Genomic DNA, 20200 nt, shown 5'->3' with positions numbered 1-20200 from the left:
GAAAATTGATGTTTTGGGCATAAGCCCTTCTTCAGGAAACTGATGAAGGGCTTAGGCCCAAAACATCGATTTTCCTGCTCCTTGGATGCTGCCTGACCTATTGTGCTTTTCCAGCACCACATTCTCAACTCTGATCTCCAGCGTCCGCAGTCCTCACTCTCTCCTAATTCTCTGTCTAATCTGCTAAAGCTGTTCGATGAATGTGTGTACTCGTACATGTATTTGTTACATAAAGGGTTTTAACTAATGTGAGTTAACGCCACCCCATCCCCAAACCCTGCTATCCATATGAAATAACAGGTTTTAAATTAGCATGCTAAAAGGCTTTCACCTGTGCTTCCCTCATCAGAAATGTCTGATGTTCACATTCCTTTGCTCTTTCCCACCAAGGTTTGTATGAAGTGCTTCATTATCTTAGCGGGTTGCTACATGTGTGATAGCCACGATTCTGTCTGTGGAGACTGCTATGTGCAATTAATAATTTTCTTCAGCTATCTTGTGTTAGCTAAAATTGCAGTGGCTATTTTGTTACCTTCAACCATGGGCAACTCCCATGCGGTAATTTCCACTTCAAAATCTGCTGAATCCTCCTATACTACCTCCATCCAAACGTCAGAATGCTCAACAAACTCTCCGTCCCTATTCCCGACTTCAGTTCGTATGTCTTCCTTCAAAATGAAGACAGATGTGAAGTACTTGCTTAGCACCCTACCAATGTCTACTGCCTTCACCCAGATTGGTCTTTTGATCCCTAATGGGCTCCACTCTTTCCTGAGTTATCCAGTTCCCCTTGAAATGCATGTAGGATGTCTTGGGAAACTCTGAGCTTACTGACCAATATTTCTTCACACTCACCTGCTCTCCTGTTTTGCTTTTGTTAGTTTCTTGCTTCACTTTCTGTACATTACCAGAACCCCTCTTGTTTTGCTCCCTTTATACTTTTTTAAAAACATGTCTGTCTTAAGTAGTTCTAAATATCCCAAGAAATGAAATGTAGGGTCCTCTGGCCTTGTAAATTACATGAAATATTTACGTTTCTTCATACATAGAACACTTTTGGGCCTGTATTCTCAGTAATTCCATTTTGAACATGCATTCCCCTGGCCAGTGTGAACTGCTCCTGTAGATTTTACCCAGATTACTTTGGCCAATCACATAGTGTCATAGAGATGTACAGCACAGAAACAGATCCTTTGATCTAACCCATCCATGCAAACCAGATATCCCAACCCAATCTAGTCCCACCTGCCAGCACCTGGCCCATATCCCTCCAAACCCTTCCTATTCATATACCCATCCAATTGCCTCCTAAATGTTGCAATTGTACCAGCCTCCGTCACTTCCTCTGGTAGCTCATTCCATACATGTGGCACTCTGTGTGAAAACATTGCCTCTCAGGTCTCTTTTATATCTTTCCCCTCACCCTAAATCTGTGCCCTCTACTTCTGGACTCACCCACCACAGGGACAAATAGACTTTGTCTATTTACCCTATCCATGCCCCTTATAATTTTATAAGGTCATCCCTCCGCCTCCGAAGCTCCAGGGAAAACAGCCCCAGCCTGTTCAGCCTCTCCCTATAGCTCAAATCCTCCAATGCTGGCAACATCCTTGTAAATCTTTTCTGAACCCTTTCAAGTTTCACAACATCTTTCCGATAGGAAGGAGACCAGAATTGCACGCAATATTCCAACAGTGGCCTAATGGGAAAATGTTTTCCCATTGCCATCTGAAACACCTGTCCACTTCACTCCCCAGATTTGGATCCTGCACTTCTCCATTTTGATATGAAACTCTTGTGAAGGCATTTCAACAGATCTACTCACTACTTAACCCTATGTTTACATTAAGAGAAGTTGAGGTCTAGCTCAACTAAATTTACTAAACATTTCCAACTTGACAAAAGGAAAATAGGAAAATATTAGTCCCAATTTCTAACATTTATATCTGAAGCCCACGATATAACTTTCTCCTATCTTAAAACCATTCATTCACCCGTGACACTCCTTTCTAACACTCTACCAACATCCTTTTTGTCATGGCACTATCCTTTTTATTTGTGTGGCTTCCACATTTGTAGGAAAGCCTATATTTATCAAATGCCTTTTGAAAATGCATGAATGCCACTGTAGGTTTTGTATGATTATAGAATCCATGCAGTGTGGAACGAGGCCATTGAGTTTGCACTGACCCTTCGAGGAGGATCCCATCTGGACCCAGGCACTCTTTTCCCCCCCCCTTTTACCATGGCCAAATCACCTAACCTGCACATCTTTGACTGTGGGAGGAGAATGTGCAAACTCCACACAGACCGCCACCCAAGGCTAGAATCGGACTCTAGTCCCCAATGCTGTGAGGAGGCAGTGCCATGCCATTCCCTTCTCGAAATTTCTCCATGCCCCATGACAGACCAATATTATGACAGAGCAATTGTTCACTTTTCCCTATGTTAAATCCTTGTCATTTTACAATCGAAAGGAATGTTTTAATTTAAATACCTTGTCCTTTTTATTGAATTTTGACCACTATTCATGTAGTTTTAGAAGTTTTATCAAACCCAAAATGCAAAAATGTATGTATGCAGTGATCCCATTCCCATTCCCCTTCTGTTAAACGCTCGTAATGGTCTCCTCTACACAGCTAGGTAATTGATATTATGTACTTTAGTCTGGATTCATGAAAATCATTGAATTGAAGCTTGTTCCTTCTTGGTGAATTAAGTCTTGGCAAAAATTTTACTCACAAATCAGGATAACTTTGCTTTCTTGATTTGTTTGTTTATAAAAATTTGTGCTCTTTTCTGAATTTAAAAATGGGTGTTCTAACTGAACTGTAAGGAATGTTTTCAAAATTCTTTCAACAGAAAATCGGACCGCTTGATGCAACAGAACTGAAACCAAGCATAGATGCAGAGGATGCAGGTTGGCATTCTTAAGCTTGTTATTCAGTTCCCTACTGCGGAAGACATGTTTTATTTATTTATTTATTTATTTATTTTAAATAGGGACAGTCACTGCAGATAAAGAGAAGAACATGACTGAGTTTAAACGAACACGGAGTAAAGCTATGTAAGTTCGCAACTCTTGTCCTGTTTTTGTATACGGCAGTTTTCTGTTGGGCAGATTTTGTTTAAGCCTACAATCAAAAAAACTGCATCAAGCGGCAGTGACCAATGTAATTCCCACCAATGAAACAGACTAGTGTGTAGTTACATTGACCTGGGGCAAAATACTTCCTTTCTCAGATTTATGTGCCAATTCTTTGACAGAAAAAGTGGCCTGTTTAGAGATTAGAGAGGATTCCCTACTGTGTGGAAACAGGCCCTTCGGCCCAACAAGTCCACACCGACCCTCTGAGTAACCCACCCAGACCCATTTCCCTCTGACTAATGCACCTAACACTACGGGCAATTTAACATACCTGCACATCTTTGGACTGTGGGAGGAAACCGGAGCACCCAGAGGAAACCCACACAGACACAGAATGTACAAACTCCACACAGTCACCTGAGGCTGGAATTGAACCCAGGACCCTGGTGCTGTGAGGCAGCAGTGCTAACCACTGAGCCTCCGTGCCGCCCCTGGAAGTGTTTGTCTGGAAGTGATTCCAACTGTTTTACTGATTGTTAAACTTCTCTTTGCACTTGTAAGTTTTATTTCATGTCAAGAGCTGCTTGAGTATTATTTTATGATATTGGTGTAGATAATATCTGAGCCCCGAGTTAATATCTTTTGACCAATCAGATTGTTTGTGAAGTTATATATGAAGGGCAACTAAGGGATAAAGAAGTGTACAAATCCAAAGCCAAATCCGGTCCAGAAATAGTCAGGAATGGAGAGGGATTAGATTGCAAGGAGGGTGGGGGAAAAAAAGGAAAGGCCCAGCTCTTAGCTTTTTGAGTAGTCTAAGACCAAACATACCCTGAGATGTACATCCAATATCCCTCAGTTACATTGATTCAATGGGAATTGCACAGAAAGATTAAATTTCCAATGGGGAAATGACTTTGTCTCTGGAACCTTCCCAAAATAAAGTCTCCAACTCCGAGTTCGCATCATAGACTTTAGGTAATTCTGACCTATTTGCATTCAGAAAAGTTGCAGGGAGTCAATTTTCCTCTTGTTACTTATATTAAAGATCACTGTCTCCTACATCCCACTAATTGCTCACTCTAGACTCCATGCATCCTGCTGTAGACACCTCACCCAAACCGATCATCCTGTTTTACCTGTAGCCCATCCTGACACCCCACTTTACATGTTTTCTGTCAAATTGACACTTATGCCATTAAACATGACAGTTTTTGCTGAAAAATAGGCGTCTGTTTCTGCATCAATCCAGTTTGGAATCTAGCTGGAAATTTTTATTATATTTATTCATTCATTCATTGAATGTAGGTGTCCTTGGCTGAGCCAGCATTTATTGCCTATCTCTATTTGCCCTTTAAGGTGGTGGTGAGCTGCCTCCTTGAACCCCTGCAGTTTATTTGCCATTGGTAGAGACACAATGCCTTGGGCAGTCCCTTAATTAAGGCCATACACTCTTACAACTCTCCCTTTAAAATGAATTTTATCATCTGGTTAACTAAAGAAGTTGAGGAAAATGTTAAACTTGAGATTAAAGCATATAACTGCGCAAGGATGAATGACAAGACAGATGATTTTTTTGAACAAAAAAATGACACGGAATGAATAAACGTTAATCAAGTGGAAGAAATTGCAGCCTGACCGTAAACTAGCTAGAAATGTGAAAATGGATAGTATGAGATTCTACAGTCAATGTCCTCTAAAGAGTGAAAATTTGGAGTTTAAAAACCTTGATATGAAAAAATATGAGCTTCTGCTAAAAGAATTTGAACAGTTAAGAGATAACTAAGAAAATCAAGGACTTTATTGTGTGGCTCAAAGATTGGTGTGGGTGGCATAGATTATGGTTCATGTAGCAGTGGCACTATTACTGTGGTAGGAGGGAACTGTTCCAGTAGGACCAGCCTTATTTGAAGCATACTGGGATTGGTATACTGCTTAACAAATCTTAACTAGGTTTATAGCAAGCGCTTTAAACTAATGGATGGTTGGGTGATTGGCAAACAGGTCTGGAGATACATATATCCTGACAGACCAAAAGAATATGGCTGTATTGCAGGGCAACTCATTAGGTAATGAAATGCAGAATAGGACAACAAGATACAAAGGTGGAAAGTATGGCTCAAAATGCAAAATTAATGGCTCTTTCCTTGAATGCATATCATATTAGAAAAACCAGATTGAGGGGAAATTATAGAGAATTCCTACATTGTGGAAACAGGCTCTTGGGCCCAACAAGTCCAACCTGACCCTCATTTAAGATGTATCTGGACAGATGTATGAGTAGGTAGAGAGCAGAGGGATACATATGCTTAGGAATTGGGCAATAGGTTTAGACAGTGGATTTGGATTGGTTCAGGCTTGGAGAGCCGAAGGGCCTGATTGTGGGCTGTAAATTTTCTTTGTTCTTAGTGTCAAACTCCGGTTTCCCTCCCTTCTTCCCCTGCATAACAGCTATAAAGATCATACACCAACTTCTATTCTCTCTTGAATTCATTTATTTTGTTCTGGGTGGCACGGTGGTTCAGTGGTTAGCACTGCTGCCTCACAGAGCCAGGACCTGGGTTCGATTCCAGCCTCAGGTAATGGTCTGTGTGGAGTTTGCACATTCTCCCGGTGTCTGCATGGGTTTCCACTGGGAGCTCCAGTTTCCTCCCACAATCCAAAGATGTGCAAGTTAGGTAAATTGGCCATGCTAAAAATTCATAGGTGTTCAGTGTTGTGTAAGTTAGGTGCATTAGTCAAGGGTAAACATAGGGGAATGGGTCAGAGTGGGTTACTCTTCAGAGGGTCGGGTTGACTTGTTGGGCCGAAGGGCCTGTTTCCACAATGTAGGAATTCTCTATAAATTTCCCCTCAATCTGGTTTTTCTAATATGATATGCATTCAAGAAAAGAGCCATTAATTTTGCATTTTGAGCCATACTTTCCACCTTTGTATCTTGTTGTCCTATTCTGCATTTCATTACCTAATGAGTTGCTCTGCAATACAACCATATTCTTTTGGTCTGTCAGGATATATGTATCTCCAGACCTGTTTGCCAATCACCCAACCATCCATTAGTTTAAAGCGCTTGCTATAAACCTAGTTAAGATTTGTTAAGCAGCTTTTCTTAGTGTGGCACCCAGAACTGTAAACAGTATTTTAAATGTGGCTGAACCAACGTCGTGCACAATTTTGACATGACCTACCAGCTCTTATACTCAATACCCCATCCGATGAAGGCAAGCATACTATTTGCCGCCTTGACCACTCTATGCACCTGTGCAGCAACCTTCAGAGTACAATAGACCTGAACTCCCAGATCTCTCTGCTCATCAAATTTTCCCAAGGCTCTTCCATTTACTGTATAGTTTGCTCTCAAATTAGACTTCCCAAAATGCATCACCTCACATTTGCCCGGATTGAAGATTGAACACCATCTGCCACTTCTCCGCCCCACTCTCCAGTCTATCTATATTCTGCTGTATTATTTGACAGTCCCCTATGTTTTCTGCTATTCCACCAATCTCTTGTGTCCTCTGCAAAATTACTGATCAGACCAACAATGCCCTCTTCCAGAGCATTTGTGTATGTTACAAATGGCCCCAACACTGATCCCTATGGAACACCACTGGTCACCTTTCTCCATTTCGAGAAACTCCCTTCAACTACTACTCTGTTTCCTGTTGCCAACAATGCCCTCTTCCAGAGCATTTGTGTATGTTACAAACAACAGTGGCCCCAACACTGATCCCTATGGAACACCACTAGTCACCTTTCTCCATTTCGAGAAACTCCCTTCAACTACTACTCTGTTTCCTGTTGTTCAACCAGTTCTTTATCCACCTAGCTAGCACACCCTGCACAGCATGTGACTTCACTTTCTCCATTAGTCTACCATGGGGAATCTAATCAAATGCCTTACTAAAGTCCATGTACATGACATCTACAGCCTTTCCTTCATCTCTCAACTTGGTCACTTCCTCAAAGAACACTATTAAGTTGGTAAGGCACGATCTCCCCAACACAAAACCATGTTGCCTATCATTGATAAGCCCATTCTTTTCCAAATATAAATAGATTTTGTCCCTCAGTACCTTCTCCAGCAATTTTCCCATCACTGACGTCAGGCTCACTGGTCTGTAGTTACCTGGAATATCCCTACTACCCACCTTGTACAGGGGGACAACATGAGCAATCCTCTGAAATGTTCAACACTGATGTGAACATGATGTGCATTATGGCTTCCTCCTTCAATATAACAATGCTGTGAAACATATGGGGTGTATGAAGCCCCATGGAAGAAGCCAAGTGAGTTGGTGCAGTTTAGATTTTAGATTACTTCCAGTGTGGAAACAGGCCCGTCGGCCCAACAAATCCACACCGACCCGCCGAAGCGCAACCCACCCAGACCCATTCCCCTACATTTACCCCTTCGCCTAACGCTACGGGCAATTTAGCATGACCAATTCACCTAACCTGCACATTTTTAGACTGGTGGAGGAAACCGGAGCACCCGGAGGAAACCCACGCAGACACTGTGTGGAGTTTACACATTCTCCCAGTCAGTTGTCTGAGGCAGGAATTGAACCCGTGTCTCTGGCGTTGTGAGGCAGCAGTGCTCACCACTGTGCTGCCCACGGTGTTTGGCATGACCATAGAAAGTGCACAAAAAGTCTACCAAATCTGCTGTGGTGTCAACCAAGAAGCACTAAGACTATCGCCTCATGGCTAATGGAATGCTAGACCTTTTATCTGGAGGACTAGAATACCCCAGTTAGAAAAGTTCTGGAGTACTTAATACGTTGTATGCAGCATTTGTCTGAGAGAAAATCTATAACATATTTAATAGATGATCTCCAAGTATTAAATAATGAGCGGAGTATACTCCATCTGATTTAGAAGGCAAGGGATGATTTGATCAAAAGAAAAATAATGCAGATGTTGGAACTCAAATAATAACAAGTTTAGAAAAATTCAACAGGAGAAGCAGTAGTTGTGGAGACAAATATTTAATGTTTCCGGTCAATACCTTAAGAATTCAAATACTCTAACGATAGATTGATCAAATGAGCTGATATAATGTCAGATGGAGTTTAATTTAGATAAATGTGAGGTGTCTCATTTTGGTAAGGCAAATCAGGGCAGGACGTATACACAGTGATAGACTCCTGGCGAGTGTTGCCGATCAAAGAGACCTTGGGATATAGGTTCATTGTTTCTTGGAAAGTTGACAGGATAATAAAGGCAGCATTTGCCTTTGTCAGTGCATTGACTGTAGGATGCCATGCTTCAAGGCCACATTTGAAATACTGTGTTCAATTCTGGCCTTTCTGCCAATGGAAGTATGTTGTGAAACTTGAAAGGGTTCAATAAAGGTTTACAAAGATGTTGCCAGGGTTGGAGGGTGTGAGCTCCAGGGAGAGTTTGAATAGGCTGGGACTGTTTTGCCTGGAGCGTCTGAGATTGAGAAGTGACCTTATAAAAGTTTCTAAAATCATGAGGGGAATAGCTGAGGTCTTTGTCCCAGGGTAAGGGAGTCCAAAGTGAGAGGGAATAAGTTTAATATGAGCGGAAAGATTGAAAAGGGACCTAAGGAGCAACCTTTTCAAGCAGAGGATGCTTCATGTTTGGAATGAGCTGCCAGAGGAAATGTTGGAGGCTGGTACAATCACAACATTGATGAAAAGGCACCCGGATGGGAATATGAATAGGAAGGGTTTAGAAGGATATGGGCCAAGTGCTGGCAAATGGGACTAGGATATTTGGTTGGCATGGATGAGTTGGACTGAAGGGTCTGTTTGCATGCTGTTCAACTCTGACTCTATGATTAAAAAGAGTTTTTAAGTCAGTTGAAGGGGGTCAGAAAAAAAAATTGTTGAAGGCTGGGAAAGTGAAAGGCTTCAGGATGTAACAGCCAAAAAGAGTGGTGGTTGATGTAGTGAAGGGACAAAGACTGCATCTAAATGAGATTTGCATTGCCACATAAAATTCAACATGAAGTGATAAACAAACCAGACAAAGACCAACCCAGCCAAAAGAAACACAATTGTAAAGAGCTAGATGGAAGCAGATGATATGGTCTGAAATTATTGTTTTTAAAACATGGACCAAATAATTTAAATGGAGCAGTTGGATATAGTTAGAGATGAATTATTTGCACTGTTTGGTAAGTCGAGAACTATAGAATTTTGTCAAATTAGAGCCAGGTGTTTCAGGTAAGAAGTTGTGAAATTTCCTGAGTCAAAGAAGTTTGGAACTATTTTCTGGTGCAAACATTAATTTATAGTGAACAGTTTAAAAACGAAAAATTAATTCTGCCATTGAAAATTTCTTGTTATCAAATGTGTTAAGTAATGCAACAAAGATAATTATGTGGAATTCAGTTATAGATCAGCCGCAAGCTCATTGAATTTCAAAACCGGTACAGTAGTGCCCCCTGAACCTGCAGAGGATGTGTTAGAAGAGCTATTGCGGAAACCTGAAACCATGGATAGGAGCGAACCCATTCATTACAATAGGAAATTTCCATTCCCAGCATGCCCCGATCCCTGGTTCTGGAAGGTTCTCTGTAATATGTTCAGGCCGAGGTAAACCACAGGTTTACAGCGGCAAACAATTCTGTGTATATGGCAGTCACCCTGTACAAGAGACTAAATGGCTTATTCCTGTTTGCATGTCCTGATTTTGTCCAGGACGCTAAACATTCCCATTGGCCCTCGTTTGTACCAACCTTTTATCATTCTCTCAGATCAAACTTAACCTACATATCCTTCATTTTACTTTCATCCATATGCCTATCTAAGAGTCACTTAAATCTGACTCTACTATGACTGCTGGCAGTACATTCCATGTACCCACCACTCTGTGTAAAGGATCTACGTCTGACATCTCCCCTAAACCTTCCTTCAATCAAGTTAAAATTATGCCTACTCATGAGAGACATTTCTGCCCTGAAAAAAATGTCTCTGGCTATCCACTCTGTCTATGCCTCTCATCATCATGTACACCTCTATCAAGTCACCGCTCATTCTCCTTTGCTCCAACAAGAAATGGCAATGCCTCACTACCTTCTGCCCATGATAATAAAGTAAGAATTCTGTGTATGTACTGAAACAGAGTTTGTGCAGAATGAATGGTTGTCATTGTATTATGAAGTGATTAGTTTTAAGGGATCTTGCTTTAGAGAGGCAAAGCCTTTGGAAACACAAGGCAAATGTAGCATGGAACATAGAAACACTGGCACTGTTCTCTGGTTTACTGTAGGGTGTAATGTACTGCTCTGGACATCTTAGCAAGCTGGTTTGAATTACATAACCAGTTAAGCCATGGTATTATTCTGGTTGATCAGTGTTCTACCCATTCCTGGAATGAGAAAGATCTCGTACTGTAGAAAACGAACTAGCTGTTTGTCTCAGCAAGTTTCCCTGTTTAAAATGTAAGCCATGATCCTGCCAAAAGAGCTACCACAGACCAATATGTATGCAAACTGGGATTATCATACTGACACCACTCTTCACCCTCCTTGCTGTAATTCCATCCTGTATCCATGAAGCTCCAAGTGAAGTTATTTGGAGGACAAGTGGGATATTGTTCAACCTATGCTGCCATCTGTCTAGAACAGATTACATTCTGACTGCAGAATGCAGATGATACTTCTGCGCACTCCAGCCTGAGCTCCAGATCATTGTCAATGTATTTGTGGAGATGTATGAAGTGAGTGGTCTTTGGCTAAACATCCACAAGACTAAAGTCATCTTCTACCAGCCTGCTTCCACTGCGCAACAATGCCCACTGATTATCAACATCCATGGTGAGCTATTGAACAAGGTCAGTCAATTCACATGTCTTGGGAATCTTCTCTCCGATGAGTGCAGGTATTGATAATGAAGTTCAACATTGCCTCCGGTGTGCCTGTGCATCCTTTGGCTGTCTGAGGAACAGTGTACTTAATGATGAAAATCTCCAAGCCCAGCACCAAGCTTGTGATGTTATCTGCCCTTCTTTCTCAATGTGCAGAAAACACCTCCAATTCCATTATCAGTGATGCCTCTTTGAAATCTTACAAATCCAATGGGAGGGTAGTCACTCCATCATTTCAAATGTCAGCAGGCCAGCATTAAAGGTATTTCTGGTCAATCTGCCCCATAGGGGCAGGACAACTTTCACATGCCTGAAACAACTCTGGATAATGAAAAGCTCAGCCGCTCTGGCAGCATCTGTGGAGAGAAATCAGTTACTCTTCTCAGTGTTCAGGGATGTGTAGGTTAGATGGATTAGTCAGGGGTAAATGTAGTGTAATAGGGTAGGGGAATGGATCTGGGTGGGATACTCTTTGGAGGGTTGGTGTGGACTTGTTGGGCTGAAGGGCCTGTTTCCACACTCTAGGGATTCTATATTCTATCTTAAACTATGAGCAGAAGTAGGCTGTTCAGCCCTTTTGAGTCTGCTATATGTTTCCAAAATGATCCTCTCTCTCAATGTCATATTCCTGCTTTCTCCATTTACCCTTGATACCATTAACGTTCAAAATCTATATTGAATACATTGTGATGTGGCCTCCACTGTCTTCAATGACAGAGAATTCTACAAGTTCGCTACCCTTTTGAATGAAGGAATGTTTTCTTTTATCTTGGAGGATTAAGCACAGCTAGTTAGGGTTACAGATGTTAAAGTATTTTAAGGAGAATTATTCATATTGGAGTTAACAATTAAATACACCATCACAAGAAAAACCAGAAAAGTTCACTTTCAAATTAGGATATACCTAAAAGAAGTTACCATAAAAGTCCCACCTTCTTAACATTGCCCCTCACCTGAGGTGTAGTGGCAGTTAGGTTAAGCTCACTGCCAATCATCACTCTAATGTGAGAGCAGTCCCACGGTCTCTGATTTATACCGAGAAGAGGACATGAACATGCTATTAGTTAATAGACTTAGTCATTGGTAGGATATCCTGCAAACAGATTTGGAAATTTCGTACCCGAGTGAGAAAGGAAGGTGCTTGTTATGTAGGAATACTGAAATCATCCAACTGATAAAAAGTTACAAATATCCTTATTACACAAATAGAATCAGTAACCAAGATAAGACAGCACTTGAAGAAAAATGAAGCCTTTTTACTGGTAAAAGTAGTTCTTCATTTAAAGTTTTTAAGATTTAAACAAATGAGGGAATGATGAAAGGAATATCCATAAGAGTATTAAACCAGCATAAATTATTTTATATAAAAGTTCAACTTCATGAAGAAATCTTGACCACGTAATTAAGGAATAATGTTAAATGACACAGTAACAGATGAATGTGGGAAGAACTTGTACAGAGGGTTGACATCCATGTGTGCAGAGCAGGAAGAATCCAAATTAAAATCCTTTCACTAAAATATCATAAGTTTCATAGATGTTAGAAATTGATTTTAAAAAAATTTTCTCCTGTTTGGAGAAGATATCTTCCTCGCTCAGGACCTTAACTAAAACTGTAAATACTGATGGATATTCTATTTAGATAATCCTAGATACATATTTGCAATATTAAAATGGTATCAAACTAGATTTTTAAATTTGGTATTCCATGTTTTTATTTCCAATAAAACTATATTTAGTTTTAAAATACTAAACAATAGACTAAAATTAACAAGCTTAATTTGACTTTTCTATTACAACTGAAAAGAACTCTCCATTCTATATGTAAGTGAAGACACACTGGAGATAAAATTCTCAGTATATTTGGAGCAGAGCAAAAGCTAAAGCAATAACCTGCTTTATTAAAATTAAGTAGGCTATTTGGAGGTAGGTTACATTCTCACGCAGCTTCTTTCCCTATGGATGGGTATGTCTATTGCAGACCCAAAGCTGAACATTTATAGGATTGACTAACCTGAACTCAATGGAACAATGTTTATTAGGGGAAAATCTCCTCATCAAAATTGCTTTGATTTCTTGATTAGAACTTTATAGATCAATTCAGTTTGCCACGATTGGCTGAACACTTGATTTACAGCAGTGACACCAGCAGACCCCTCAACCTCACCTTGTTGCCTGAAACATGGTATACTTCAGATTTAACTCTCCATGAGTCATCATTCTTTAATCACATTTAGAATTTTACAATACCTATGATAACAAATGTGAATGTAATTTGCTTTGAACAATAACATGGAAAAATGAGCAGGAAAATGTGGATTAAGAAAGTAAATTGTAATTGTTTCTTTTTGTTTCCTTTCATCACCAAGAAGGGAAAAGGATGTTTTTGATTTTGAAACTTCTTCTGATTCTACAGTGAATTTACAGGTGAGAAAAGAAATTGACTTTAATTTGAAATTGTCATGGATCACATAGTCGAATTTCTTGTTGGATCTCCCCAATCCACTCCCCTTTGTAACTGAGCACCTCTTGTACAAATAGCTATCAAATAGAGTTATCAAGGAATTATATATTCTATTTTTAGCATATAATTAATTATGTAAGTTTTTCATATCTGCCCTTTAATGTTGAATTAATAACAGATTTGTACATTTGCGCTATATACGGTAACCATGAATGTTCCAAATTTTGAAACCTTCAGGTCTCTGCTTAATTGATTAAGTCAAGAAGTTCACAAATTCTTTCTCATCACAACTAACCTTCCAATGAGTGTACACTGTACTTTTGTATTACATTTATATATTTTCATAATGGGATAGCCAATCCTTTGCAAAAGTAATTTGTTGCCACTAAAGTCTTGTGCTGTAATCTACTTTGCAACTTATAGTAGAAGGTTGAGCGAAACAAACATTATTATTGGTCTTTTTTTAAACTGTTCTCTTATATTGACACAGTTTATTTTTTTTTTAAATAAGTTGCTTGCCTGTCTGCCAAGATCTCATTCACTTAAATATTATATAGCTTAAAGTTTGTTTACTTTCTCATTCTTGTCTCCTTGTTCAGCCACCTCAAAGTCCTACATATTGTGCTCAAACTACCAATGCTGCATAAGAACATTTAAAAAACCATGTGCTCCAAATTATACTGTTCTATTTTATTAATCCATATTTCTGCATCGAACGGCATCTGCCCATCCTGTTTGTTTGTTCATGTTCTGTAATCTTTTATGCTCCCTGCCATAATTTGGCATAACTCTTATCTATAGATGCAATATAGAGTTTGGTATTGTCCACAAATGTGATATTATCTATATCGTAATATATTTGTGAATATTGTCACTGGGCAGTAGAGAATTTCAGTATTGCAAGGAAGAGTCCTACTATTGTAGTTTCATCAGGACAGAATTGCAAGAATAACCAATCTTAAAGCGAACAGCATGTGCTGATCGGTTGGCAGTTGGATTCTGATTTCAATGAAATATGGCAATTACTAAGAACGCTTTCTAAAAATATAAATTTCAACATGCCCTTCTTTTTCTCCTTAGACTTCAAAATAATGCTTGAATACTGGACAAGCAGAATCAACCTTTTAGAAATATGAGCCATGTTATCCCAAGAAATTCTAATCGTCAAAGTGCTTAGTAATTCCATCCTGTGATATTAAGCTAATTATTTTTAGATGCTGAATTCAGATTAACAGTTGAAGATTCTCTGTTTCATCTTGTGCTTTTGAAGATGAGAGTGACTTTTATTCTGGTTTTGACACATTTTTCAAAATTGTGCAGAAAGAAAATCTATTATTTGACCCTCGAGCAGTTCTTACATTTTCTTCAGGATCCTTCAAGAGAACACTTTGACCAACAGTTTCTACTTGATTGGGCATTTTCTTCTCTGAACAATCTTCCTCTATTTTTGATTACTCAATATTATCATCGCTCTGGAAATTGTGGCAGAGCTTGTGCCATTTGGTTATTTTCCATTATAAACTTCCCTCCTTTATCATCCAATTAATATAGAAAAGCCTTTGTATTGGTTTTGTTTTTCTAAGACAATCAAGAATTTTGAATGTCTTTTTTTAATGCTTTTTGTTTTATATTTATCTTGATTTTATTATTTGCTTGAGAAGCAAATAATAAACACGTGTTACATTTTAAACACGTGTTACAAACTTGATTTAATCACATTAGCCATCAATGAAATAGTACTTTATTCTGGTTTCATTTCCTTAAATATTTATGCATTTCATATACTTTTGGTCTTTAGTTTAACTTGCCAATTTCTCCTCCTTGATTTGGATGATTGATTGTTAGCCCCATGCCTCTCACTCCTTGTTTATCCTTGACTTTCTACTTGTCCCGTTTTTACATGTACTTGTAGTCATAAGCAGAATTTTACCAGCTCCATACAAGTAGTAGGATAAGAGACAGTGGCTGGGAAACTAGGGGCATGTGAAGTTGTTTTCCTGAGTTAGACTGCCCAAGACTGGAATATTGAAGTGTTCTCTCCAAACAGTGGAAGCAACCAGAGAAAGATGACTGAAGTGAAGTGCTGGCCAGCAGAAGATCAATGAAGATCATACTAACAGAACCTTAACAAATATTACTGAACTGTCTTTCTACCTTTCTCCCCATGCTATTAATTCCAATCCCCTCCCCTCAACTGGCCAAACAATGATCCCCATGACATTTTACCCCATTGTCCATCTAAGATGGAGTTGATAAGGGGATTAGAGCTTTAATTGGTAATGTATATTGGTGGTTTCCTTCCTTTCCTTCCCCACCCTGCCATAACAAATTGAGTCTAATTGCTTCTGATAAAGAATCATTATCATTAGAGAAACATGGTGCACACTTCTATCAGTCTGTGTCTGACAGTGCAGTTTGTGGAATTTGCAAACTACTTTAATTTTCATGATTACTCTGGCAACATTTGGTTTGATCTTCTCGTGTGCTGCTGCAGTGAGCCATAATACCTTACCTTTCTGAGCTGTTGTCCTCCAATTGTACAGCTTCCCCTGTAGCTCCAATTTCCACACTTCTCTTTTCCTTTGGTGCATTTTTGACTTTTTGTTTCCTTTTGTATCCATCATTAAATAAGCCAATGACTTGCACAGCTCCTTTTGACTATATTCACTCCCACACTGCTTCCTGTTTTGTGTTTTTAGTTTCTGCATCTTCATCTCATTAGTTCTGTAAATGTAACTTTCCACAGAAATATTTGTGAAATGTTTTCTTAATTTAGAAACTCCCCACACTGCTACAAAGTAGTTGACTGGGCCTTGACCAGACTTGTTCCATTTCCCTTTTCTATCGTCTTCTTGTCTTCTCCTTCTCTCAGAGAATTACAATAGAATTGCTCTCTTTGCCTTCAATAGCACCAGCCTTGACAGTTTTTAATGGAAATTGTTTTTTGTCATTTCCACATCTTCCTGTGTGCAATCCCCATGAAACTTCCCTCCACCTCCCTTTCCAGCCCCTTTTGAAAGGGCCATTCCTCTGTAACGCCATAATCTTTGAGGGTAGGGCTGATCAGAGTAAGTTAGATAAATCCCCTGGACCAGACTGGGTATGCCTAAGGTTGCTACGGGAAGCGAGCGAAGAGATTGCTGCATCTTTGGTGATGATCTTTGCATCCTCACTCTCCCCTGGAGTAGAACCAGATGATTGGAGGGTGGAAAATGTTATTCCCTTGTTAAAGAAAAGGAATAGGGATAATCCTGGGAATTGCATGCCTGTCAAGTCTGTGGTGTGCAAATCATTGGGACGATTCTGAGACCAGGTTTATCATTATTTGGAAAAGTGTAGTTTGATTAGAGATAGTCAGCATGGCTTTATGAGGAACAGGTCATGCCTCGCAAGCCTTATTGAATTCTTTGAAGGTGTGTCAAAACACATTGAAGTTGAGCAGTGGATGTGGTGTACATGGATTTTAGCAAGGCATTTGATAAGGTCCCCATTTGTAGGCTCATTCAGAAAGTAAGGAGACAAGAGATCAGGGCAATTTGGCTGTCTGGATACAGAATTGTCTGGCCTATAAAAGACAGAGGGTGATAGTAGATGGAAAGTATTCAGCGTGGAGCTCAGCGAACAGTGGTGTTCTGTCGGAATCTGTTCTGGGACCTCTGCTCTTTGCGATCCTTATAAATGACTTGGATGAGGAAGTGAAAGTGTGGGTTAATAAATTTGCCGACGACATGATGGTTGGTAGAGTTGTGGATCGTGTGGATCGTAGCTGTTCGAGGTTGCAACAGGACATTGACAGGATGCAAAAATGGGCTGATAAGTGGCAGATGGAACTCAATATGGAAAATGTGAAGTGATTCACTTTCCACCCATGGTGATAAAGTTGTTAGGAAGGCATATGGTGTGTGGCTTTCATTAGCAGGGTGATTGAGTTCAAGAGCCACAAGGCTATGCTGCAGTTCTATAGAGCCCTGGTTGGACCACACTTGGAATATTGTGTTCAGTTTTGGTTGCCTCATTATAGGAAGGACTAGGCACAGAGGAGATTTACCAGGATGCTGCCCTGGACTGGAGGGCATGTCTTAAGAAATTTTGAGTGATCTATAGTTTTCTCATTGGAGCGAAGGAGAATGAGAGATAACTTGATAGAGGTGTAGAAGATAATGAGAGGCATAGATAGAATGGATAGCCAGACTTTTACCCAGGGCAGAAATGGTTATCATGAGGGGGCATAAGTTTAAGGTGATTGGAGGAAGGTTTAAGGGAGATGTGAGAGGTAGGTTCTTTATACAGAGTGGTGAGTGCGTGGAATGCACTGCTGGCAGTGGAAGTAGAGTCAGATACGTTAGGGACATTTAAGCGACTTTTGAATAGGCACGAGTTATAGTAAAATGAAGAATATGTTGGTTAGTTTGATCTTAGAGTATGATAAAAGGCTGGTACAACATCAAGGGCTGAAGGGCCTGTATTGTTCTATGATCTGTATATAATCTGTTCTGCTAGAACAGCATGCCCTCTGGCTTAGCCTTCCCATACAGTACAGAAATGCAATACCTCTTTACCACCTTTTCACTAGGCCCTTGTAAAGTAATTCCAGATCTAACAGCAGTATACGATACTTTCAGTTTACTCTACTCCCTCCCCAAAATAGTTAATGACTTTGCAAAGGACTTCAACCCAGGTGCCGTGCATGTCTATCTTCAGTCGTTTTAATTCAGTCCATTCCCATTTGGTCTTCGGCTTCCAGTGTTTTAGTGAGTTCAGCATAGGTTTGCAGGACAGCATCTCTTATTTTGAGAAGGCCATTTGCAGCCTTCTGGAGTAGTCATGGACGTCAACAATTTCAGATATAACGTCTACCCTATTTTCGGTCCTGAGGAAGAGTCACTCAACCCGGAATGTTAACTCTGAGTTCTCTCTACAGATGCTGTGGTTTTCCAGCTCTTTCTGTTTTTGTTTCTGATTTAGATTAGATTAGATTACATTACATTAGTGTGGAAACAGGCCCTTCGGCCCAACAAGTCCACACCGACCCGCCGAAGCGCAACCCACCCATACCCCTACATTTACCCCTTACCTAACACTAGGTGCAATTTAGCATGGCCAATTCACCTGATCTGCACATCTTTGGACTGTGGGAGGAAACCGGAGCACCCGGAGGAAACCCACGCAGACACGGGGAGAACGTGCAAACTCCACACAGTCAGTCGCCTGAGGCGGGAATTGAACCCGGGTCTCTGGCGCTGTGAGGCAGCAGTGCTAACCACTGTGCCGCCCACGCCACTGTGCCGCTCAGCAGATTTACTGCAGATTTACAGCATCTGCAGTTCCTTTTAGTTTCTGGATTTGTAATTGTCCTTTTTAAAGGGCCCACATTACATTTAACCCATGATATCTTTGCTCACTCCTCTATTCCCAACAGTCCCCTCACCCCCATGGCACTTTCCCATGTATTTATAGAACATGTAACACCTTCCAGTTTATCTTCTCCCTCCTCACTAAGGCCCCAGAAATACCTTGCAGGTGAGGCAGCAATTTACCTGTAATTTATTCAATTTATTCTGCTGTATTTATTGTTCAGTGTGTGGTCTCTTGTATATTGGGGAGATGAAATGCAGACTGTGCGCTTTGCAAAACACTTCATTTTGATTGATAAAATAACTGAATTTCCATTTGCCTGTCATTTCAACACAGCACCTTGTTCCTACACCAACATTTCTGTCACAGGCCTGATGTAACGTCCTGGCAAGCCTTTGTTCAAGCTCAAACCTCATTTTATGCTTGGGGTCATTGAGGACTTAACATCAAAACCTTTACCATATGATTCCAACCTTACATGTTTTCTATCTACCTTCAGTGTGTCTGGTCATGTTTTGATCATGGGTTGGTTTCAGAACAGCCTACCTATTTGCTCCTCCTCTTAGTGCTCATTATTACTTATTCAGTGAATCTTCTGTCTGGGCCTACTATCGATTAATTCTGTTCTCTGCCCACCTTTTATGTTTCTGTCTGTGTCTAGGCTCCATCTTCACCTCTTTCTTTTTTCCTCCACCTGTCCTGTTTTCAACATCACTCTTTTTCTCCCCCCCACCCCCAAAGAAAAATATTTGTCTTCAGCATAAATACAATTTTTGTTCCTAGATGCTATCCATTCTGATGAACAGAACCAGACTCTCAACATTACTCTGCTTTCTCCTAACAGACGTTGCCAGACCTGGGTTTCACTAGAATGTTTTTATTTCAGATTGCCAGTATCTGCAATTCTTTCATTTTTCTTTTAGCCCATGATTTTTCTCCTCATACATGTATTATATTTGATATCCCTTGCAAGTTTTTTTCATTTCCTTTTCACAGCTATTTTTTTCTTTAACCGGATTGCGATTTTGAATGTTTTGCACTGATATGATGCTAACTCTGAATGTATGCACTTACTAGAAATCTTTGGTATTAAGGCACTAGTTGCAGTGCAGTGTTGGCTAGGCTACATTATCCATGTGCCAGATACCAGATTTCCAAAACAAGCTCTCTCTCATGAGCTTTGCCATGGCAAGTGGTTAACAAAAGGGCAGAAGAATTGTTTCAAGGTGAAATTCTTTGTCTCCCTGAAAATCTAGCCTGACAATTCTCCAATTTGAAGAGTTGGTTTTCATGAAGAAGCAAATCTTGCTCCAGATTGAGATCAACTGCAATCGTTAAAACCTGGACAGAGGAAAAACATTTAATGGAGATGAGAATTTCCAATGTAAATCCCTTTGGTTTACTTGAAGTAGATTTTCTGTGGCTTTGTATTTCCTGTAGACCAACATACTA

The 20200-nt window shown here is 40.1% G+C and overlaps 1 protein-coding gene across 12 annotated transcripts in view; it reads left to right on the top strand.

Moving 5' to 3' along the window:
• LOC122564315 (synaptonemal complex protein 2-like) overlaps positions 1–20200 on the top strand; it is a 277458-nt gene that overhangs the window by 105520 nt on the left and 151738 nt on the right. For 11 of the 12 annotated variants that reach the window (XM_043719015.1, XM_043719016.1, XM_043719018.1 and 8 more), the window contains 3 exons: positions 2863–2920; positions 3004–3067; positions 13299–13356. In XM_043719015.1, the coding sequence (XP_043574950.1) occupies positions 2863–2920; positions 3004–3067; positions 13299–13356 (180 nt within the window). The remainder of the gene's footprint in view (positions 1–2862; positions 2921–3003; positions 3068–13298; positions 13357–20200) is intronic. The other variant, XM_043719006.1, reaches the window with a different exon arrangement.

The sequence above is a fragment of the Chiloscyllium plagiosum genome, chromosome 29, assembly GCF_004010195.1.
Source record: "Chiloscyllium plagiosum isolate BGI_BamShark_2017 chromosome 29, ASM401019v2, whole genome shotgun sequence".
Classification (NCBI taxonomy): domain Eukaryota; kingdom Metazoa; phylum Chordata; class Chondrichthyes; order Orectolobiformes; family Hemiscylliidae; genus Chiloscyllium; species Chiloscyllium plagiosum.
The sequence above is the reverse complement of the archived record's forward strand: the minus strand, read 5'-3'. Positions and strand labels throughout refer to the sequence as shown.